This window comes from Etheostoma cragini, chromosome 5 (assembly GCF_013103735.1).
Source record: "Etheostoma cragini isolate CJK2018 chromosome 5, CSU_Ecrag_1.0, whole genome shotgun sequence".
Taxonomy (NCBI): domain Eukaryota; kingdom Metazoa; phylum Chordata; class Actinopteri; order Perciformes; family Percidae; genus Etheostoma; species Etheostoma cragini.
In genome coordinates, this window is record NC_048411.1 from 268,873 (window position 1) to 292,886 (window position 24,014).

Consider the following 24,014-nt stretch of genomic DNA (forward strand, 5'->3'; position numbering starts at 1 on the left):
GTCCCTACTCTGTTAAGCGGCTTTGAGCTCGGGAAAAGCGCTATACAAATTCAATTTATTATTATTATTATTATTATTGATTCATAACAAGAGTTATCTCTACTTTACCTGAGTCTTTCTTTTTCAGGATACTTTCTCCTTCTACTCCGCTAGATTTCAGAGAGAAATATTCTACTTTTCACTCCACTAATTTCATTGGATAGTTTCAGTTACTTTACAAATTAAGATTGGTGCACAAAAAACACATGTAGTTTATTAAATATAATGTTTTATTATAAATGAAACTACCCAAAAATATATAGGCCCTGAACTGATTAGATGATTAAACACTCAGCTGAATGACAGAACTGTTTGGATCGTTTCCAGTCTTTAAAATTTGAGGATTTTGCTACATTGAGTACTTTTACTTTTTACTACTTCAAGTACAATTTCCTGATGATACTTACATACTTTGACTGAATTTCAACACAGACAACTTTTACTTGCAACAGAAACTTTTTCGCAGTATGAACGAACGAATGAACAGGTTCAGTTCAACATATCTACTATTTCCTCTAAGTTATTGCACCACCACAACTGACTTGTTTCCATAAATATGTAGCTAATATGTGTGAAATTGTATAATATGCTACTCTACTACAAGAGTAAGCGCAACTACAAGCCAAGTATACTTACACGTTCTGTATAAGAAAAGAATACTATTCTTTAGTATATCTAAGTACTTAATTATGTAATTGTTGGGTTTCTGTAAGTAACATAGACAGAGTCCGGTCTGGACCTGCTCTTTATGAAAGGCAAAATGAGATAACTGTTGTTGTGATTTAGAGCTGTGTAAATAAAATTGAATTGAATTGAATTGAATTGAAGTACAAGTATAGTCCAAATATACTTAGACTTTTCTGTATGCTTGTCAGTATAAGACAAGTATCATTTTTAGTATATCTCTGATAAATGTATATACCATACTATAAACTCCTTTTTCGTAAGGGTAGTTCTTCCACCACTGAACACAAGACAGACAGAAAGACTTTCAGCAGCCTGTCCCTCCCTGTCCCAGAGGTGATGAAGACACAGAGACGGGCGACCGGGGGCCACCGAGGGCCCGGAAGCAGCGCGGACGTTACCAACCGTGAGGAATGTGCACGCTTGTTGTCGTTCCTCTTTTACTAGACCTGACACGGCTTCAGCTTGTGAATACCTTGATTGTGCTTCTACGAAAATGACCCCCCACCCCGTCATCATAGCCAACGGGGGGGGCATCTTTTGATGTCATCTGAAATTTCACACAACAACGTGGGACGATCTGATTGGAGGCAGACGCTGTCTGGCAGCGCAGGCCCATTCTCCCTCCTCCTCCCTCCGCGCTCTCGGTAACTTCTCCGCGTGGAGGACAATAGCGCCTTCTGTTTCCCGGTGGAGAAGGAGGACTTGAGGTGGCACGGGTGTGGGCCGTGTGCAGCCTACGTGCCTGTCTCGATGTGTTTCAGGTGTAGCGAGTATAAGCGAGGCGGAAACCCATTGTGTGGTTGTAGGTTGGGGAAATAAAAGTACCAATCTGGGAAGAGAGGGAAGCCTATTATCGGCTGTGAGTCTAATGCAGACAGAGAGACGACAGGTAGGCCGCGTGGATAAGAGCGTTAGCTCGGCCGACGTGATGAGCTGACAAGAGAGACAATCTCCCTCCTAAACTGGAGAGATAAGGCTGTCAGCCACAGCGCTGACTCTGACACAAATCAGTACACATGAACACACACACACAGCTACACACACAATATACAAAGTTTGTGGGTAAGATAAAAGACATGCGTAGCATTTGGGCACACACACGTATTATGTAGACTGATAAATAATGCTGTGTACCAACACACTTTGAAGATGGCATCTTGCACAGTAGGGCCTGTCTGTTTGTGTTTGCGTGCACAGGATCCATTTTTCTCGTGCACATTCAACTGTGAAAGGATTAGTGTGTGTACGTGTGTGTCAAAGACAGAGGGAGAGGCAACCACGGAAAGATAAACGAGGAAGTGTGAATATATTAAGTACACTGTGTAGATATTGTTTGTGGACCTTTCAGCTCAAGGAAATCCTTGTTTCAACATTCTGTCCCGGCTGGAATGTTGCCTGCGAGCCTCTTTTTTTTCAAAGTGTTTGGGTCTAAAATGCCATGTCTGCTACACCCCATGAAACTGTCTTAATCCACTTCTTCTTTTTTTCTTTTCTTTCTTGGTTTTATTACTGCTGGAGAAAACACTAGGGGTAGAGCAGAGCCCCAGCCTCAGGCCTCTATTCCCATTCCACACACCCCATATGTCAGTCACAGATAATTAAATAGGAGTTATTTACACTTGTTTCCCCTCCTCTGCCTCCCTGGCGCTTTCATCATTTCTCTCTCCTTCTCTTTGTGCAGTACTACACGCAGCCAGACCTTGTCAAATTCTAGCTGACACAGGCGCAGGCCTGTAGAAGCATAATAACTCGAAAAGGGGTGAAAAAAGAATAGAAAAGGGGACTCTTATGAACTCACATCAATGTCAGCCCCTCATTAAACAATCACACAGAGCATCTACGCAACGCTAATCCCCGTGTGTGCCACAAAACACCTCAGCACTTCCAAGCAGAGCACAAGACAAACGAGCAGACGAGGATTTGCTCGAGCCAGGCTTGGAAGAATTCAGCTGCCTAATGTCAGCATTATATATTTACTCTGGAGTCAGGCAAACAGCAGCTTTTCAACACGGGGATGAATTAGGCCCCGGCACTGAGCTATGACGTCTATTACAGGCCTCGGCGGCTCTATAGATCACAGGATCACAGGGGCATGTGGGGTCCGCTCCTCCTCACTCCTCCCGAGCCCTATCAGCCCCACCTTGGGCTTTTTCTGTTTTGTTTGGCTGCTGTTCCAGCCTAAGCCGCTGCTTTGATACAGCCATGGAAAAGACGCGGAAATGCCCAGAGGGCCGGCGGGAACCGGGACATGCTGAGAAGCCTCTTTAACTGGAAAAGCTGTCCTCTTAAAAATATCCACAACAGGAAACAGCCATCAGTCATCGACACGCCAAAACAGCTGTTACCAGCCTGCATCAAGGGGGCACATGAAAGGAGTCGCTCCCTGTTGTTTGAGCCCTCCCTTGTTTCATTCTCTCGCTGCCTTTGTCTGGCTTTTCCCCCCAATGGCCCCCTCTTTGGTCTCCCTTTTTAAAAACGCCCCCCCCTTCCTTATGCAACTCCACCCACACTGCAGCGACTCATCCACTCACCCTTTTAACAAGTGGATGACTGTGGGACAAACAAGAGTGCTATCGGAAACCTCACATCTTGACCGGCAGCCTGCGTTGTAAAGAAATGTTTAAAATCCGCTCCGAGCTCTCTGCGTTACCTTTAAGTCTCACAGCAAGAACGCAGTTGCTATGCATCACCTGTTTGTGTGGCAACAGGCGTTTTTTTTAAACAAACAGACAGATTCCAATGAAGATTGTACTAGATTGCACTTATCCCGGCGACGTGCACGTCTGTGCTCATGTATCCTTGGATCTCTGCAGGTCATTGAGGCGTGAGTGGCCGTGTGTGGGTGCTGAGTGACGACTAAGCCTAATGATGACAGGTCAAACAGAGACGCCGTTGAGTGAGGCTGAAGTGACTTCATCCTCCACTGCCTTCCCTTTCCGCTGCTGATAAATGGAGCAAACATTAGAATCAAGGAACAGTTTGACAAGGCCAGCCTAAGGTGGCAAAAGGAAAGATATGTCCTGTATTTGGGAGTATTGGAGTAAGATTTGGTTACACCACAAATGCATTCTGGGATAGGAAAAAATAACTGGGTTGTTTGCATTTATTTAGAGGATGATGCTCTTTGGATACTTTAATTTAGACTTTAGTTGTGATCTAATACTGTATCTGAAGTCTCTTTATATAGACCTTAGTGGTCCCCTAATACTGTATCTGAAGTCTCTTTATATAGACCTTAGTGGTCCCTAATACTGTATCTGAAGTCTCTTTTATATAGACCTTAGTGGTCCCCTAATACTGTATATGAGGTCTCTTTATATAGACCGTAGTGGTCCCCTAATACTGGATCTAAAGTCTCTTTTATATAAACCTTAGTGGTCCCTAATACTGTATCTGAGGTCTCTTTATATAGACCGTAGTGGTCCCCTAATACTGGATTTGAAGTCTCTTTTCCCAAATTCATCCTTGGTGCACTAGAGCCAGTCTCACAAGGAACTTTCCTTAGTGTGTGCCATTTCTGAGTCTGTAGCTTTGAGGAGGAGGTGGGGAGGCAAGGTGGAGGCTGGAGGTGTGGCCTTGACCAACGGCCACTTTGCTTGTTTGAAAGCCATGATGTGTCTTTCTCATGGGGGGGGCAAATTCTCCTGGTGGGCAAAGTAGAGAAAGGGGAGATAACCTTGCCCCTTTATGACATCATAAGGAGCAAGATTAACAGATCGGCCCATCTGACTAAATTTCCTTTGAAACTTGTCTTTTTCAGCGTGTAGCTCGCTAGCTCAAAGCTTGTTGTCGTGATTGTGGTAACAGCAACACACAAAGGGCAGAATGTCAAGCAGTTCGTTGATCCGGACTATCAGTGATCTGTGGTACTACTTTAAACAGACTGAAAACAGTGTTGTAATATCTTGGACTATGAATCGTGGTAACTCAGGTCAAGCCATCTGATTAGCCGAAGATGGAAATCCCCATGGAATGCAGCTTGGTGTTCTTCATGGAAAATGAAATTACTGAGTTTACTAAAAGATTAGATTAGATTAGATTATACTTTATTCATCCCACAATGGGGAAATTCAGTTTTTACAGCAGCAGCATTTTCTTCAATAACAGCAAAAAAACAAAAAAGACACAAACAAGTAAACACACAAGAAATACAGGCAATCAATTGACCATGATTATAAGGTAGACTGAAAGTTAGCAAAATGGCGTCAAATGAAGGTATTTTAAAGTGCGGTTGCCACAAGAGACAATATTGCGTTGTAAGTGCGGTTAAAATTAAATTGAAGGTGTAATTAGAGTAATAAAGCAAGAGTCAGTAGCATAATATAAATTATATTAACCTGTGACCATGAATATTGAAAAGTAAGTACTTGTAATAAAATAATATAAATACCAATAATAAAGATAAACAGAAAGTGTGTTGTGTAGATGGGAGAAAAAAAGGAACAGAAAAAGGAAGAGAAACTACAACATTATCAGGTAGTGTTGTAGAGACTGACAGCGGCCGGGATGAAGGACCCGCGGTACCTCCCCTTACACCGTGGGTGTGTCAGTCTGCTGCTGAAGGAGCTGCTCAGGGACCCTACAGTGTCGTGTGGGGGGGGTCTGTGGCCTGTGGTCTGTTGGTGAGGTAGTCCGTAGTCCATGCAACCAGGTGTTGGTCCACTCCGGCACTCACCATCTTCACTTTGAGAAGGCTGGATGGTGTTAAAAGCCCTGGAGAAGTCGAAAAACATGACTCTCACAGTGCTCCCGCTGTCCTCCAGGTGGAGCAGCGATCTGTGCAGCAGGTAGATCACTGCGTCGTCCACCCCAGTCCCAGGCTGGTAAGCAAACTGCAGGAGGTCCAGCTGTGTGCCCACCAGGGGTTGAAGGTGACGCAGGATGATCCTCTCCATGGTCTTCATCAGGTGAGAAGTCAAGGCAACAGGCCTGAAGTAATAACATGAACTCCATTGTCTTTTTGTTTTCTCTGTTTTGTGCTGGCTGTCTGATAAGCTGGCCAAAAACCCTGAAAGTAGTGTCGGTGCATCTACAATACCGCAAACTGAAGATGTTGTTCACTGTCACAGCAAAACACATGAAAATTGAATCACCTAAATTTGCTTTCATCTGGAAAAATTGGAATCAAGGCCAGGAGCAGTAGCAATATGGTTTCTAAAATGCAATAAAGTCATTAACATACCAGAAATGTTCACAGCCGTTTTTTGTTATTATAAATTGAGTGCACCTATTTATAAGAGTCGAGTGGATCCACAGTCTTAGAGTTCATTCGTCACAGTCGATCCTTAATGAGTTCATTTGTCATTTGTCGCACAGTGCATAGTGTCAAAACTGTCATGCAGTATTTGTATTTGGCTTGTGGAGGTCACAGACACATTTTCACCCATACATTTCACAGCCGGTCTATGAGGGTGAGGCCAGAAGACAAACCGCGCCCCCTCCCTTTGTCCCGCCCCTGATTATGAATGCGGGCACTTGTGATTGGACGGCAGCTCAGCGCTATGAAATCCCTCCCTTCACATCGTCAGTCTGTGGAAGAGGTAAGGCACTGCGAGACTGCTGCAGAGGGACAGAGTTACGCACGCCGGAGGACTCTCACACACCAACCTCTGCGGGGATATTCCTTCACTCGCACTCCGTATTTTGATGAGCAGTGGCTATTTGCTTCATGCATGTTTTTTTTCAACACTGGATAAAGGAATATTTAGGAATAATTAGCGAGTGATACTGAAGAGCCCAATAGAGGATGACATTTGGGCTGTTTGTTTCTCTGTAGAGACAGCTTGGGTCCGACGTGGAGGACGCGCACTGCGTACAGGACATTCCGGATTACCGCACTCTCTTCTTTTGAATTTGATCATCATGAAAGTTGCTGGTGAATGATTTTAAACCCTGCGTCCCCTCGTTACATGCCGTCGTCCCTCCTCGAGACCCGATCCAGATGAGAGACCCCCCCGGTGGACCTGAACCGCTTTTACGCAGACAGTCCCCGGAGCGCAGCAGCGATAAAAGCCGGACAGGAGCGGAGAGACCGTCCGTGCCCATACCCACCCCTTGTCCCCCAACGGATCCCTTGCGTCAGGCTCAGAGGCTTCCTATCCGGATCGTAAAGATGTTGACGGCGCACAGCGGCCACTTGCTGCACCCGGAGTATCTCCAGCCCCTCACATCCGCGCCAGTGAGCATTGAAGTAAGTTCATTAAAAAAAAGAAATGACATGTTCTCCTTATATCCTCTTGTCTTCTTTCTCTGTAATATTAATCAGATGACATTTCGTTTGTGGCGTAGGCTTCTAGGAGTGTTACTCTGACATATGTATGCGCCATTTTACGCACAGCAACTCGTTGGCAACTTCGCAAGGCACCAAAGTTTAGAAATGCAAAATTCCTGCATTTGTTCCTGTTTTAAAGTTAAAAGTAGTAAAACTACTTAACTTTGCTGATATATTCAAATTAAATGTTTTCTTTCCAAATGTTTATGGGAGTCTTTCTCTCTGTCTTTCTTTCTTTCTTTCTTTCTTTCTTAAACTTTGCATTAACTTTGCATCCTTTGACTTCGGTTTTTTATTTTAATATAAGTCCATAACTTTGAGCTGATGTGGACTTTGCTGTGTTTTCTGTAATAAATTTAGTTCATGGTTTGGCTAGTATTTCCCTGTTGCACACAGTCTACCATATTACCTTCCCTTATTGTGGTCATTGCATTTCTGTGTGCATTTTTAATTGTATTCATATGTATGTGTGGCATATGTGTTTGTATGTGTATGTTGTGTTATGGTTGCCTAAACTACTGGATGCCTAAAATCTCCTTAGGGAGGAATGTAGTATGTATCTATATCTCTAGTAAAATACAAAAAACAGAATATTATGTTAATGATTGCATATTTTAATTATAATAGAGTGGATATGTCTTATGATGCTACATTTAAATCAGCACAAAAACAGTTTGTTCACAATCTTGCTCTCTTTTTCCATTCTCAGTTGGATGCCAAGAAGAGTCCTTTGGCTCTGCTGGCCCAGACCTGCTCTCAGATTGGCAAACCAGATCCCCCCTCCTCTTCCAAGCTGGCCTCCCTCTCCTCGGGCAGTCTGGTAGACAAGGAAACGTCCAGCCGATCTTCTAAGTCTGGAGAGCAGCACCATTCCCTGGAGGACAAGTCCAGCTTCAAGCCTTACTCCAAGTCATCAGGCGACTGTCGTAAGGACGTTCTGGGGACAAAGGGGCCTTCAGATAAAGCAGCTTTCAGGTTGCCAAATGGAAGCTCCGGCAGTGGCACAGCTTCATGTCCATCCTTTCCTCCCCATTCTCAGTCACCCAGCTCCAGCCCTCCTCCTCTGCACACTCAGAGCCAGCCACACAGACAAAGCCATTCCCCTGCCATGCAGCCCCCGTCACACTCCCAGGCCTCGCACATGGACAACAAACCTGGGAGCTCAGAGCAGTCCAGCTCGGACACTAATAACAACAGTGCTGGCAAAAAAGACTCGGACGCAGCAAAGTCAGGGATGGATGGCGCTCAGTTAGCCAACTCAAGTCACATACGAGCCAGCGCCAACTCCAGCAACGCCAGCTCTGCCAGCAGCCCTCGGCCGGAGAGTAAGGTCGACCCACAGTCCTCCTCACAGCCTGGCTTGGGCTCTGGGCACATCGCCCCTGTCTCTCCTTTTAAACCTGGACATTCTGTCTTCCCTTTGCCGCCTGCTACCATGGGCTACCATGGCTCCATTGTTGGGGCCTACGCTGGCTACCCCTCCCAGTTTGTTCCCGGCTTGGATCCTACCAAGTCTAATTTGGGGTTAGGACATCCGGGGAAGCATCCCAGCTCCAGCCCTCTCACTGGAGCTTCACCTCCGTCCCTGATGCAGGGCTTATGTCGGGACCCCTACTGTCTGACTTACCCCAATGCACCCCACCTGGGAGGAAGCAACTGCTCCACCTGCATCCATGATCCCTCCAGCCTCAAGTCTGGCTTCCCACTGGTTTACCCCTCCCACCATCTCCATTCCCTGCACCCCAGCTCATTGTCTTCCAGCACCCCACCTTCGATGTCCCACCCTCTCTACACCTACGGTTTCATGCTCCACAATGACCAGCCTCACGCCTGTAACTGGGTGTCCGTCGGAGGCCCCTGCGACAAGCGTTTCTCCACGTCAGAGGAGCTACTAGCCCACCTGCGCACCCACACAGCCCTGCCCGGCATGGTGGACAGCAAGCTGTTGTCGGTCTACCCTTCATCGGTTTCATCAACAGCCTCCTGCCATCTCCACCTGCCCCCCCAGAACAGCCCAGGAACCCTGCCCAGCTCCTTCTCCCTCAGAGGCTCACCTGGCTTGGGCCTGGCTCGCTACCACCCCTACAGCAAATCCCACCTGCCGGGAGCGCCAGGTTTCCCTATGACATCCCTCCCCTCCTCCACGGCCTATTACTCCCCCTATGCCCTCTACAGTCAGAGACTGGGCTCCGCCTCGGCTCTCGGATACCAGTGATATCAGAAATAGGGTTGACGCCCACAGACTGCAGGCACCGGCTTGGACTCTCCAGAGCGGCCCTTAAGATGGATTCTTAAGATTGGGGTCATGCCCAGTTCCAGGGCATCCTGCCTGCTGGGCTGGCAGCCAGGAATACCACCTGTTAGCCTCAGGATTGGGACTAGCGCTCCAAAAGGCGAGAAAAGAAAAAGCCCCTGTGATGGATTGTCGGCAGAAGCAACAGACTCTAATAATTCAAGATGGAAAAGACACAGAGCTTGGAAAAAAATTATGAAATTGTGGGATTATTACAACAGTCTTGATATTGTTTTTGTTTTTTTTGAATATCTGTCTCCCGGAACGGAAAGTCTGTATTTATTTTTCACTCAAGCGCTTCGTATTCAACTCTGTGGGTGAGGGGGGGAGGGGTATTTTTTCTGTCCAAAAAAATTGTTCTGAAAAAATCTAACTGAAAAGTATAGAACCATTATGCCTATCATACACTCTAAAAATAAAAGCCTTGCACCACGATGAAGATGGGCTGTGAAGCTTTGTTCTGGGGACCTCTTCTCATCTCCTTCCCGTCTCTGCTGTTGTTGTTTTTTTTGTTTTTTTCCCGCATTATTATTCAGACTTTGGAGAATTGCATGTCCATGAGCATTATCTTGAACAGTGATATTATTTTATTTGTAAATTTGCAAAGATGTCATATTTTTTCAAGCTTACTTGGGGTCAGCAATTTGGGGGTCACAGATGCAAAATGGTACAACGATAAGAAAACATGACATGAATGAAAACAATTACTGGTGGCTGTGCTATCCAACCAACAGGAAAACCGTCTTATTTTGTTAAATAAATGATACATGATTGCACGTGACCTGGTTTTCTTCCTTATTGTTAGCTATATATAGTGCTGTGAAGTAGCTTTTTGTCAAAGAGGATGGAGTTAATCTTGCCAGACTGCTGCACTGCACTTATCTTGCTCTATCTATCATTACGGCTGCTACAGCCATGCTATATGTGGCTATTTGCAATAATTCATGGCTCATATCAGTTGACAGGGCTGTCCCAAGGAGGGCAGGCCAGGTCACATTAGCCCCGTTAGCTAGTCTCTGAGGACCTCCATCCCTCCTCCTCTCTCCATCTCTCACACATTGCTTTTGTTGTTTGCGAGTGCAGTTTTAATTGCTGATTTTTGTTGTGCAAGGCCTTAAAAACAGCCGCCTCAGCAAAGTGCACGGCTGTGTGGAGTGGCCGCTGGGTCACTGGGACTCCAATAATGACCTGAGGGAGGTGTCGACCCGGGATCTCCTCACGCTCTGACTGATTGGTGTACACCACAAAGGCCAGAGCTGACAATGGGAGGAAGTTAATAGAGAAATATTCATCAAAGTCCTGACATCTCCCCCTTTCCCACAGGAACCACAAACATGGACGCAGGCCTCCATTGCTCAGATTGTAAGATGAAACATATTCAAGCCACTTGCCAAAGTACCATCAGCCCTTGCGACTGCTCTTTGGCAAGCCGGCGTATCTTGAACTGCTCCTGAAGCCTCCAAAATTAGATGCAGTCATTCTTTTGAACTACTGTCTAGCTTACCCTCTCTTTCGCTCTGTAAAGATTGCTCATTTATGAAGGGCGGGCCAGCCCAGAGCTCTGTGCCATGCAGTGGTTTAACTGAAGTCAGCAACTCAGAGTTGTTAGATGCTAAGTCACAACGCACCCGCATGGAGTGCTACTCTGGTTTGTAGACACTGTGTCCTTCCGGTGCACTTTAGGTGTACGAGGGGTTAAAGAAACTGAAGTAGTCAGGAGGGTAGAGTTTCAAAAGCCTTTTAACATTTTTCTTGGCTAAATCATTCCATACCATTGGAAGGGAATATATTAAAGACCTTTAAAGGGCCCATATTATGCCCATTTTCAGGTTCATAATTGTTGGTTCCCATGGTTTCATTTAAAAAAAAAAAACATATTTCTGTTGTACTGCACATTGCTGCCGATCCTGTTTTCACTCTGTGTGTTGAGCTCTCTGTTTTAGCTGCAGAGTGAGACATCTGTCTTCTATCCTATCTTTGTTGGGAGCTGCACTTGCTCAGTAGCTTGGTAAGATTCTCCAGCAGGAAGTAGAACAGGGACAGGAAGTAGGTCTTTTGGAGATTCTGGTCAACTAGTGGCTGTTGAAGCAGTGTTTGGCCATTGAGAAGGAGCTAGCATGCTACAGTTAGCCACCTGGTCTCTAGTGACGTAGAAAGCCGTGCAGATGTTGAACAGCTCACCACGAGACTGAAGACCGAGGACATTTAGGAACCAGATCTTCCTCTAAACAGCATGGATAGTTTTTTCCAAGTTTGTATGCGTGTGTAAGCAACAGAGACACAAGATAACTCCCCAAATCCGGTTTCCTTAAGCCCTTAAACCTCTGTTTTGAGGGGAAGGGATGTTTTTTTTCTCTTGATATAAAGTATTTTTCACATGTTTAGAGAAAGTAAAAACACAAAGAAAACACATGGGCCACTACATTCAGTTTTATATGATCCCGCGTGTAAATTGTCTTTTTAATCTCGGCAGACATCCAGAATGGAGCAGTATCCATTTATTTTCACAAATAGAGGGTCCATTTCTATCTTTTTCTGAGGAAGATTGCAAGATCTTCTCCATTGTAAAGATCTCCTTAATTTAGTCTATCCACTGTTTGAGGCTTGGAGTGGGTACATCAAAGCCACCCCTCTGCCATTAAGAGTGTTTTGGCCTTGATAATGTGTCTATGTCTTCGCTCTATTTGGCTGACAGCGTGTAGGTGGCACAGAGCGAAGAGGCTGCACTCTCCGATGTGCCTATTGACCCCGACTCCCAGACTCCTACTCTCGCGCTTCATTAGCACTCCAGACAGGGGAAAGGCGAGCACAGGTGTCACTTGACAGGACCATTAACAAAATGGATGACCCTTCTAAACCACAACCAAGCCCCCGCCACAACAGCAAGGTTACGGCGCCCTGCTCACGCTCTGGGTACCTCTTTGGGACCATACACTTATTTGTCTTCTTTAGAAACTGGAGCCACACACTTCTTTGGAAACAGGACAGACTTTCTTATTGCTGCCTTTTTTGATGGAGTTTCTAAAGTAGTCTAGACAAAACAGGTCAAGGATATTCTGCTTGTAATGCTGCATTGCATTGTATTTAGTGCAGCATATTTCTTTGAAACTTGCAGTTATGTCACAAGAGATGCATTGGATTGGGTTGCCCCCTAAAGTTGTGTTGGTGAAGAACAGGTGAGAAGGGCATGTACCTCTCTAAATGTCTACAGTGCTATCTGGCTTGTTTTTAAATATATGGATGTGGATTTTGGGATTTACAAACTGTAGATAGAGAGTTGGTTACATTGGCTTGAATGTGAAGATGATTCACACTGGAGGTCACGCAGAGGGGAGAACTTTCAATCTTGTCTGGGAGCTGGAATTAATTCCACTGTTGCCAGTTTACACTCGTTCATCAAATGCCTCACTATTCTCCCTCTCCCCACGCTCATCAATCTTCTCCATCTACCTCCCCCCACCCCCGTGCATATACACCCACACACACACACACACACACTCTCTCTCAGCTGAGTCAACACCCAAACACTTCATTTATGTTGCCTGTGTGAGGCTGTGTGAGGCTGTGTGTGTCTGTGTGAGTCTGTGTGTGTTTGTGTGTGTGTGTGTGTGTGTGTGTGTGTGTGTGTTGTATTCAGCCCCAATCCTTTTGTCCACAGTCAGCGACTCATGTTAGGGTGAATTCAGAGTCTGTGAGTCCTGGTCCTGTCTAATTTCTTATTTTGTAGAAAGGTTATGTTAAAGCAATGTGCAACATCTTCCAGTCCCTCTAAAAAAGTTCAACCTCAGGGACATCTCTGGAGACTTCAACGCCAAAACTATCATCAATTTGTTAAAATGAAGAACATTTCTAAACCACTGTCTGACTCTGGTGTGAGTAAATATTGGCAAAATACGCTGCAAAAATAGCAAATTTCCAAAGTTATATTTAATTTTAGGAAATTATCTTTTGCTTTTACAAAAATAGACCGGGACGCCATGGGCACTAAATGAGTCTGATGGCGCAGAGTGCTTTTTCACCTTCTTCAGTGGTTTTATTAAAATAAATGACAATATCTACAAACACAGCAGAAAGTAGTTTTTTTTAATGAAGGGAGCAAATACAAAAAAATATTTATAAAGTATATAAAGGATGTTATGGTCTTCTCAATTTACAAACAAGGTTAGCAACAGCAACAACTCTAATATTATACTATAAAATATGATTGTCCCCTTTTACTGTCTGACAGTTTTTCACTAAGAGTTAGATGAGAAGACCGCTACCTCTCTGTTAAACATGAAGCTACAGCCAGCTGCTTAGCCTAGCTTAGCATAAGGACTGGAAAATGGGGGGGAAAAGCTTTCTCGGCTCTATCCAAAGCTAAAGCTAAAATAAGTAGGTTTACATGCACAGTAATGTTCCACTATTTTTCAGAATGTGACAATCTGAATGTGATCCAGGTCCTGTAATTCTGTTTGGATATTCTGAATAAGGCCTTTTTTTCAAATTCAGCATTTTCTGATTAAGAGATATAGGATATGCCTGTATTATTTGGTTTTAGAAGCATTATTTGCACATGCATACAGCGCATAGCCACACTATCTGTCCAGTTTTCTGATGCACAACTTTTGAACATATATGTTCCACCAAAGCAAGTTTCTTCCCGAGGCTGTTTTGCAGAGGCACCGTCATTGTGTCCGCCCTAGATGGTTGTGATTGGTTTAAAGAAATGCCAATAACCAGAGCGTGTTTTCTTTCATCCCGGAATGCTGTGTGGACTAGCCAGTCCCTCCTCCCAGGCGCTGTGGGGGAAGGTCTGGGAATGTGCGTGTAAACGTAGTCAAAGGCAATGGTAAGAGAATGATAGAAGTAATCAAAGAATTAGTATTAGTGGAGATAGGGCTGGTGATGGAGCGGACTAATATTCCCCCTGTGTGCGTCAGTGCAGAGTGCTACTGTGAGGTCTTGAGCCGGAGGCTGACAGGCCTGGTGATTAATGACGACAGGGTGCGGAGCTGCTCTTCAATTAGACGCCAGCTCTACCCGGCTCACCGTCGCTGCTGACAGCTAGGACAGTCAGAGAGAGAGGGAGAGAGAGAGAGGAGGGTCTTCAGCCTTTCTCTTTCTTGCTCTCTGTGACTCCAGAACAAAACATCAACCTCAACTCCATGACTACCTCCTCTGTGTTTAACATCAGGACACAATACAGAGCCCTCGGCATCCAACAGTGACCGCAGTGTTAAAGCAAACCCAGATGGCGTGAACACATCCCTCATCAGGGCCTGTCACACAATCTCTGCTTTATTTCTCCACATAGACCCTGTGACTGACTGTTTTACACGCTTGCTTCGACTTCTTTTCTCATAAACGTCTGCAGTCATCCGTGCCGGCGATGCTCGCTGTGAAAACAAGACCAGGCGTCCAGGTTGTTTAGCAGGTTGTGTGCTGGTTTGGAGCAACGTCCTCCCACAATTCCATGAACATTAATGTTCTCTCGATCAGAGGAACAAGGTCACAATCAGGACTTACTCTAACCTCCTTTTTAGCTTTTCAACTTTGGGTTCTGCAGGCTAGCAAATGTCACTTCAAAACGCTGCTTTCTGTCAGGGCTGGAATGATAAGACATGACCCTGGACTGAACTTAGTTACTGACCCAGTTTGTGTGTGTTAGTGTGTGTGTGTACATATATTAGGGCTGTCAATCAATTAACATATGTAATCACTATTTAACATATGCTTATCTACAGTGAACTTGTGATTCATCTCAAAATGATCACACTTTTTAATGTGTTCTGTACTCCCTTTAAGTTTTAATGTTCGAGACTCAACATTTGAGCTCCAACGTACTCCAGTGCGAATTAATACGAGACCAGTGGATCCGCTTTGAATTCTTCCTTGGCTCATAATACACTCTTCACCTGGTGAACGATAAACAAATCCAACAAACAGACAAACCATGGTGAAAAAATAACCTTCTTTGTGGAGGTGGTAATCCAGGTTTAACAAAGCAAACTTCAGCAAACTGAACGGGCAGCCATTATGCGACCAGTGGTTCTTGTTTTTGTTGCCTTCTGGTTTTAAATGTCTGGGAAATAACATGTAGAAAGCAGCAAAGTTGGATGTACCAGATTTGACATCTGACATTTTCCTACATCATGGTATAAAAAGGCCTTAAAAACCCCTTTGAACTTACCACAAAAGTCATCCTTTTGTAAGCACTGCTGTTGTTAGGTGATTATGAAAGGTTACAGTCATTTGAAAAGCAAGAGTGGTGAGTATCTACTGGCTGTCAGAGGCCAACACCATGAGTAGTAAGGAGCAAGTCCAGTATTCCGTTAGGTGAAAATGTTGATGACTCAACCACTTTAGGAACTCATTTGGCCCCCTGTCCATCAAATCCCTGAATGGTAAACCAGCCTAACCCCAGAATGTTGTTTTTATCTTAATAACACACGTACATGTTTACTGGTATTTCACCAGGATTTTTACACATTGTAAACAGCCGTGGCCCCCGTGCCTGGTCCTCCGGTAACGTTTGCAGGGTTAGCATAGCCGCGTTACAGCAAACAGGAAACAGCTCACCTGGCTCTTTCAAAACGTAACAGCCTACCAGCACCTCAAAAACTCGCTATTTAAAACGTTTTAGTGTAGCTCATCAGTCCCTCCAGGATTTCACAATCCTGGCAAATTCAACCAATCACTGTAACTTTGGTGCGAATTGTAATTTTAACCAATCACCTCAGTTTATTTGCAAATTTGACCAATAACCAGAGTTTTCCACAACTTTAACAATCCCAGCAGCCCCAAACTGACTGTGTATCAGTACGTGACTCAGAGAGCCAATGACCAAGCGGGAGTGAGGACAGGTTGACGTCACACGGGTGTGGCCTAATTCATTTCCGTGTTTCTGACCAGTCTGACTGTTTCTGGTCTTCATGCTAAGCTGAGCTAACCTGGCTGTAGCTTCATATTGAAAGGGAAAATGTGGAAGTGTTTTCAATCTTCTCATCTCACTCTCTGCAAGAATGCAAGAAGAAGAAGATGATGCTGTTTACAAACAGGGCAACAACATCTCCACAGATAGACACTGGACCGGACTGTGTGTACGGCTGATTAAAGGAGACACAAGTAAGACCGAGGTGTTGATAACTGTATGTTACTAGAGCTTTCACAACTGTTGATGCACGGAGCAGCCATCTTGGATTTTGAGCTCAGAGTACTCGGCGGTTGTCTGACCTTCAAGCTCGTAAATCTGAGTTTCATGAGGCGTGTTTCCGACTATCACCTTGGAAAATCCAACTTCCAAGTACAATTGCAACGCACAACTATTGAAGAGGCAATAAATTATGATGCTGAGATTTACAACAACAACACTGTATTGTAATTAGTTGTAAAGTCTTAAAGGTCCAACGTGTGTGAATTTCTCCCGTCTAGCGTTGAGATCATATTCCACAATCAACTCTCTTGCCCCGCGTAGTTCAAAGTAGTTATTACAGCTACAGGAGCCTCCCCGGGTCAAAAAGCCAAGATGTCATCCATGTCTTCATCCAGCTTTACCTCCGGCAATCAGGTCCGTTCCTTTAATTTTTATTAATAAGACATTTTATGTAAACACCTGTTGAGTTCTAAAACTGTCCTGTTGATGTTAGCCATGTTTCCTTCTTCAAACTTACCAAGCAGTGATGATACCCATTAGCAGCCCCTGGGAGTTTATCATGTGACAGAGCCAGAGCAGTACGCTAACGTAGTTCAAGATGGCGCATGAATATGGAGCGTCTGCCCCAGTTCAGGCAAATGCAAATGGGAAACTTCAAGCCAATCGGAATACTTGGAATTGATGGTGGTGGAAAATAAATATTCATGAAAAGGATTGAAGAATGAAGAAGTTTGTGAACGGGAAACAAATTTGATAATGAACGACTAAAAACATTATACAATGGACCTTTAACATAAGGCACAGGCAGGAGCACAGTCTGTTAAATACGATAGTTTGGTTGACTTTTTACCCATGCGTGGCCCTTCATATTCATAAGGTTGCCCATATAAACACAGTTCTTGACAACTCACTGATCCTTAAATAGACATTTTACATGTTTTTTGCCCTGTGAATCAGGCCCCCAGGAAGTGCGCTAGGCTTGAAACAGTGGAATTACCGGACCGTCATGTTAAGCCCTCAGGCCTAAAAATACTTTCCCCCATAGACTAACATGGACAAGAAATTGATCCATTCAGTCCGATAAACCTTGGGAAAGTCTTGAAGAGCCACACGATTTAAACCATGTAATCCCTATTCAAGTTAGCGGGCGCTAATCCAGAAGTAGCCGGCTCTATTGTGTCTTCTTCATGGGTCGCACAGTGCTGAATCATCCCGGTCATTTTTGGCTCCACGAAGGCTTCATGTACCACTGAGCAACGGGGGGCTCCGCCTCGACCGCTGTATCCAGTTCTTCTAAAACATTCATGCTGAGAATCATTAAACGTATACTAAACATTTCATTTGTACATGCACATCTGAAGCTTTCAAATACTTCATGATAGAATAACATAACACAAAAACATCTAACACATGGTAGTGTAACTCAAAATGTTCCTACAATCTAAATGGATATATAATTCCTGCTTTTATGTTGATTGGAAACAAAGAGGGAGGGTTAGAGATAGAGACACAGGCCCTCATTTATGAAACGTGCATACAACCTAAAACGTGCATAGGACGGGCATGTGTTTATTTAAATATAGGTCCACCTTCATTTAGGACTACGAGATTGCACTATAAACTATATATCACTATTAGGACTATAGTAGGTCCACCTAAATGTAGGACTACAAGATTGCACTATAACCTGTATAGTGTTATAGGAAGTGATATTTAAATTCAGATCGTTTGGACCATTCTCACGCTCTGATTGGTGTGATACAAACATTTCATGAATCTGGATTCTATTTGTTGGGGGATTGACTGCGAAGATGTTACGAGCGTTTGGGAATGAACGTGCCTTGGCGGGGAACAAGGACCAGCTCTGATTGGGGGTGGTAGTAGCTCAGTCCATAGGGAGTTTGGTTGGGAACCGGAGGGTCACTGGTTCAAATCCCCGTATGGACCCAAAAAGTTGGGAGCGTGGATTGGTGGCTGGAGAGATGCCAGTTCACCTCCTGGGCACTGCCAGGTGCTCTTGAGCAAGGCACCGTACCCCCCCGACCGCTCAGGGCGCTGGTTCAGCTGGCAGCCCACTCACTCTGACATCTCTCCATGTAAAGTGCATGTATAGGTCCTGAGCATGTGTGTGTATTTCAGGCCTGTGTGTGAGTACTAACAAAAAGTGTGTACACAGAGTGTAGTGCAGTAATTTCCCCATTGGGGACTAATAAACAAATTATCTTATCTTATCTTAACGCTGTGATTAATGCTCTGATTGACAACTTCTTTTTTTCTTCCACTTTGGTACAGCCTGTGTTCATAATGTACTCACTGTAAGCCTCCTTGGCCTTATGTCTGTTTTATAAATGCCCTTGATGGGCATCCAGACTCAAAGGCGGCCATTATGATCATTATGCTGCACTACAGGCCGGGACACACAGTTTATTATATCAGCTGCTTACAGGACTAGTGCAGCCACAATAAGGCATATTTTTCTAAAAAATAAATGCATAAGCATATACTGGATTATAAACAATGCAGAGAATCAGGAAAGAGGAAGAGAAGAAGGAGGAAATGCTATAGAGGACAAGGAACAAGGGGAAATTGCTGATTAGGTAACTTAAATAACTTAACTTAAATTCCCTATTGACTGTCAATAACACTCTACAATAAGTTACACAAAAAAGTAGGTAGTTAATGTTCAACAGATGTAGAATGAATGAGCAACAAATGGTTAGTTAATGAGTAGTTGACTGATTGACTGTGATCCAAGCACTAATGATTGGTTAGTGTTAAAGAGACTGGTAGTTACTGTTACACAAATGAGTAAAGCCTGTTTAACAGTAACCAATCATTAGTGCTTGTATCCCAGTCAATCAGTAACTACTCCTTAACTAACATTGCAATTTATTTACTTCAAATTATGTCCCCAAAGGAAATCTTTGTCAACATTTGTTTAAAGAACTCAACTGAGACAGGTGCGTTGGAAAGGGACCAGCAAGTCAAAGGTTGCAAAGAAACTCCTGCATACTGTCTGACTAGCTAAATAGAAATTGAACAGCTAGCAAAGTTTTGGTACTACACCTTCATCAAACAAATGATTTGCAGAGTTGCCTGATGAAGGTCTAGTACCCAAACGTTGCTAGCTATTAAATTATCTTTGCAAGTTAGACCAAGAATGGGCGTTGCTTTGAGAAAAACTCAACTCAACCATCTAGTGGACTGAGAAAAGCAACTAGTTGTATTATGCCAGTATCAAAAAGTTCAATTCTCATGTTCACTTTATATAATAAAAGAGCAATACAGTATTGCCACAGAAAATATTGCCATAATATGCTATGTCAAGTTTCCCCCCACCCCTAATAGTTAGATATGTTAGTATGACTGTGTGTGATGGATTGCAAACTGAAGTCCTAGCCAAGCATTCCAAAACATTCCCAGATGTCACACTTTCTCTCGTCTGTCACTGAACACACACGAGATGTTTGGTAGCGGAGTGACAGCTGAGTGTGACTTCAGCTGACAAACAGTCTTCAGCGTGTCTGTGCTCCGTCACTCAGCTGTGTGGTATTCAGACATAGTTGTTCAAACAGATTATTCCACATGTCAACACACTGACCGGCCCAAACACACACTTGCCGTATACATTACACTTCTGTATACATTACACATTCAGCCAATGATACACGTGAGCTGTGTTACTCAGCCTGTGTAATGGTGCATTCAAACTACGAATTACTGGGTATATTGGATGTGCACAACAATGGGTACTGTATGTATACTTATGTACAATGAGACTTTATACCAATGGTCAGCTTGTTTAGTTTCTGTATATGTCTTAAGTTTTATTTCATCTAGACCATGTTGGGTCTCTTAAACCTGCCTTTAAAAACAACAGTATGATAAAATCTGCGCAAATGCATCCATGTTGACCTCCCATAGTAGGAGAAGCACAGGTACAAGTAATAAAAATGTATCAGGGTCTGTCAGATCCACAGGGAGGGGTCTGTTAGTGGTGACCTTAGCCTTCCATTGCTAGACTAATCTCCACTCTGTGAGGAGGAAAGTCTGGCTACACAACCCATACATTCTGGGATAGGAGATCAGTTGTATGCATTTCTTTAAACTAGAAATGTCCCGATACCAAGACCAGTATCAGAGACGATGCCAATACCAATACCGATGGTGGTATCGGTATCGCCTCCGATACTGCCTAAAACGCAGGTATCTGTATTGGGAAGTACTGGAGTTTATGCCCCGATCCGATACCACGTAATAAAGCCCTAAAGAAAATCTACATTAGTTTATTTATGTTCTTGTTCCGTTACAACTGACTGTCAAACTGGATGATAAAAGGAAGTTCTGTGGCGTTCATTGTTTGAGTTTGTTCATGTTTCACAAAGAGTTTAACCTGAATTCAACTGACAACAAAGATTAAAATCATATCTCATCCATACAGAGATAGTAATATACAGTTGTTAAAATGTAACTAAATATATGACACTCTGGTATCGGTTCAGTATTCAGTATCGGCCGATACTCAAGTTCAGGGATCAGAATCGGTATCAGGAAGCAAAAAATTGTATCGAACCATCTCTACTACTTTAAACTTTAAACCAGAGGGATCAAAGTCAACTTCCCTAAAGGCCACACTGGAAAATGAGAATCACTTCATGGGCCGGACATGTATAGTTTACAGACATGCTTTTTATTCTAACAACGTCAAAAACCTTTGACTGTATAAGTTTGGTCAACATAAAGACCTTAAAACATGACAATGTCAGCCATTTCAGCAACAAAGTGCCAGAAGCGTCTTCAATAGTGACAAAAAACGTCAGAAAAAGCAACAAGCGACAAAAACAAGGTGGGTAAAACAAAAATTGTGAACCTAAATTGCTGTGCGGGCCGTGTCAAAAATCTGTGAGGGGCCGGATTTGGCCCCCGGGCCTTGAAATTGACAGCTTTAACAGCTTTAAACCAACTGTCTCGGGCGGCGCCAAGCTCCGGACAGAACCACGGTGCCGCTGCAACATAGTCTCAGGAAGGAACTTGTTTTGGTGGAACATTTGCACCCAAATTTCCACATCTTTTATTAGACTTATTTTTGCTACTTTTTATTAATTTGCTTTTTAAACTTCTCGTGACCTTTATAAAATACAACTGTACTGTGGGCGCCTGGGTAGCACACCTGGTAGAGCGCGTGTCCGTATGTAGAGGTTAATCCTCTACGCAGAGGCCCAGGGCACGAATCCAACATGCTGCCCTTTCCTGCATGTCACCCCCACTTTCCCATTTATATATCTGAGCTGAGCTATCAACTAAGGGCGGAAAAGCCCAAAAAATAAGCTTCAAAGAAATGTACCTGTACTTGCATTCATCCCATTGTGTATTAGTACTTGTTGTTGTTCCTTTGAATGACTTCTGAGTGCACGATAAGGTGCTGCAGTAGGTAAAGTAACATGCCTTGCCTGAATGATAATTAGAGATGATGCAGGGTTTTTTCTGGCTCAGAATGGGCCTTTGGGGGGGGCTTTGCATGATCGGCAAAGGCAAAAAAGTGTGTTACCCTATTTAACAGAAGACTATGCATTTACCTGGTATTTATGAGAATTTGATAAACAAAAATGTATATTATGCTGGAGTAAATAAAACCCCAATAATGATAAAAGGTTACTAAAATGAATAATGATGTTTAAATAAATCAGCAGGAGAGTCTGGAACAGCCATAACCTGGAGATAAAACTGAGATTAGCACTCATATTTGTGTTTATGTTCTGCTTGTTTGACAATTGTTTGGTAAATTGCTCTCAAACCCCTTTGGAGAGGATTTGAATTGCTATTTTTAATTCTCAATTTTTATCATTTTGGGTCTGGCTAAAACCTCTTTTTTAAAACCAGCTCTACTAAATTAGTGATTTAGCATCTTTTAGCTCATTGTTCTTCACCAGCCACAGCGTGACTTCATTGGTTCAGAGTTTTTTTCTTTTCAGGACACTTTCTACTTCTACTCTGCTACATTCCAGAGAGAAATATAGTACCTTTACGTTAATCTGACAGCTTTAGTTACTAGTTACTTTACAAATATAGAGTTTTTGCACACATAAAATGCAATGTTTTATGATAAACTAAACTACCCACCACGCTATGATGCTTAGCTGATTAACCCTTACAGAACTGGAAGAACTGGACTCAACAGAACTGATGGGATCGTTTCCAGTTTCTGAAATGTAACGATTGTTCTGCATTGCATATTCTCGGGTCAGGTGGTTTTCACTCTCAATTCGGCGTTGGATGCACTGGCATCTTTTTAATTATAAGGCAGTATTAGGACTTCTTCCTCCTTATCTGAACACTTAAATCTTCCCAAGGTCTGCTGGGACAAATCACCTGCGCTCACAGGATCTGGTTTTATTGACAGTCCCTAAAGCCCGCACTGACTTTGGCAAAAAGGCTTTTAATTTTGCAGCCCCATCTGCGTGGAATCAGCTTCAAAATGAACTCCAGTTGAAGGAGTTGGTCTCATTTTATTCTTTTAAAGGCTTGTTAAAGGACCTTGCAGAAGGGCAGTCTGTATGTCACTGTTTTTAAATTGATTTAGGACCCAGGTTTTTTATGATGACATTGTGAATATGAGTGAAAGTGTGTTTATGTATTTACATGTAAGTGGCGCTGTCTAAAACGTGCTGCTGCCACTTGCCAGGACACTCTTGTAAAAGAGATTTTTAATCTCAAGGAGTTTTTATCCTGGTTGAATAAAGGTTTGAATGAATTGAGGATTTTACTTTAAATACTTTAAGTACATATTCCTGATGATACTTATACATACTTACAAACAGACTATTTATTACGGTGTGGTACTAGTACTCAAGAAAAAGGTCTGAATACTTCTCCCATGCACATGGTTTGCAGCTCTGCGCCATCCATGCGCTCTCTGTGTTTCCTTCAGCACGACTGCGTCCCTCCCATCCACTAGTTTATATTAGCAGAGGCCTTGCAGTTTGTTGAGTGAGGGTGAAAAAAAAACTCTTTTCCACAGGCAACGTGATTATTTTTACTTTTTCGGAGAATCCTTTTAGACGCTGAAAGACCCCTCCCTCACCTCCACAGTCCCTCCTTCTTCTCTTCTCCTCTAATAGCAAGTTGTCCTCAAGTCCATGATGGCGCTTGGGGCAAAAAAAAATAGAAGGGGGAAAAAAAGGAAGAAAATGGGAAGGGGATAGGACGGAGAGCCAGGGAGAGGGCGGGAAGGGAAACAGAGCTGATTATCCAAATACAGTCATTAAAGGGGAAATGTGTTTTTCAAGCTGTCAAGATGATTAATGGGTGAGAGCAAATCCTCACAAATGCTCTTGTTTAGTCTAACTGGCAGACACGATCCTGCCCATTGATTTATGGCAGGCCTGCTGTGTGAGACCATAGTGAGGTTAGAGGGTGTGTGTGTGTGTGTGGGTTGTGTGTTTGCGTGTGTGCATATGGACGCCTGCTTGTGGGCGTCCATGTTCATGTTAAACTGTGGGTTTGTGTGCACATGCATGTATGCACATGTGTGGTGGCGTGTTGGTCCACATGACGGATCAGGCAACAGAGGAGAGCAGTGAGTAACCCCC

General features: G+C 43.6%; 1 protein-coding gene and 1 long non-coding RNA gene across 2 annotated transcripts in view; both read left to right on the top strand.

Annotated features, from left to right (window-relative positions):
• The first annotated feature begins 6,263 nt into the window (after nucleotides 1-6,263).
• On the top strand, nucleotides 6,264-9,475 carry znf703 (zinc finger protein 703). The gene is made up of 2 exons (XM_034870971.1): nucleotides 6,264-6,916; nucleotides 7,707-9,475. Exons 1-2 carry the CDS (start codon nucleotides 6,668-6,670, stop codon nucleotides 9,210-9,212), a joined length of 1,755 nt encoding a protein of 584 aa, XP_034726862.1. The 5' UTR covers nucleotides 6,264-6,667; the 3' UTR covers nucleotides 9,213-9,475.
• Nucleotides 9,476-14,041: 4,566 nt separating this feature from the next.
• The window catches only part of LOC117944318, a 16,751-nt gene continuing 6,778 nt past the window's right edge, over nucleotides 14,042-24,014 (top strand). Inside the window, exon 1 of the long non-coding RNA XR_004656547.1 lies at nucleotides 14,042-14,054. This is a non-coding gene — a long non-coding RNA (uncharacterized LOC117944318). The remainder of the gene's footprint in view (nucleotides 14,055-24,014) is intronic.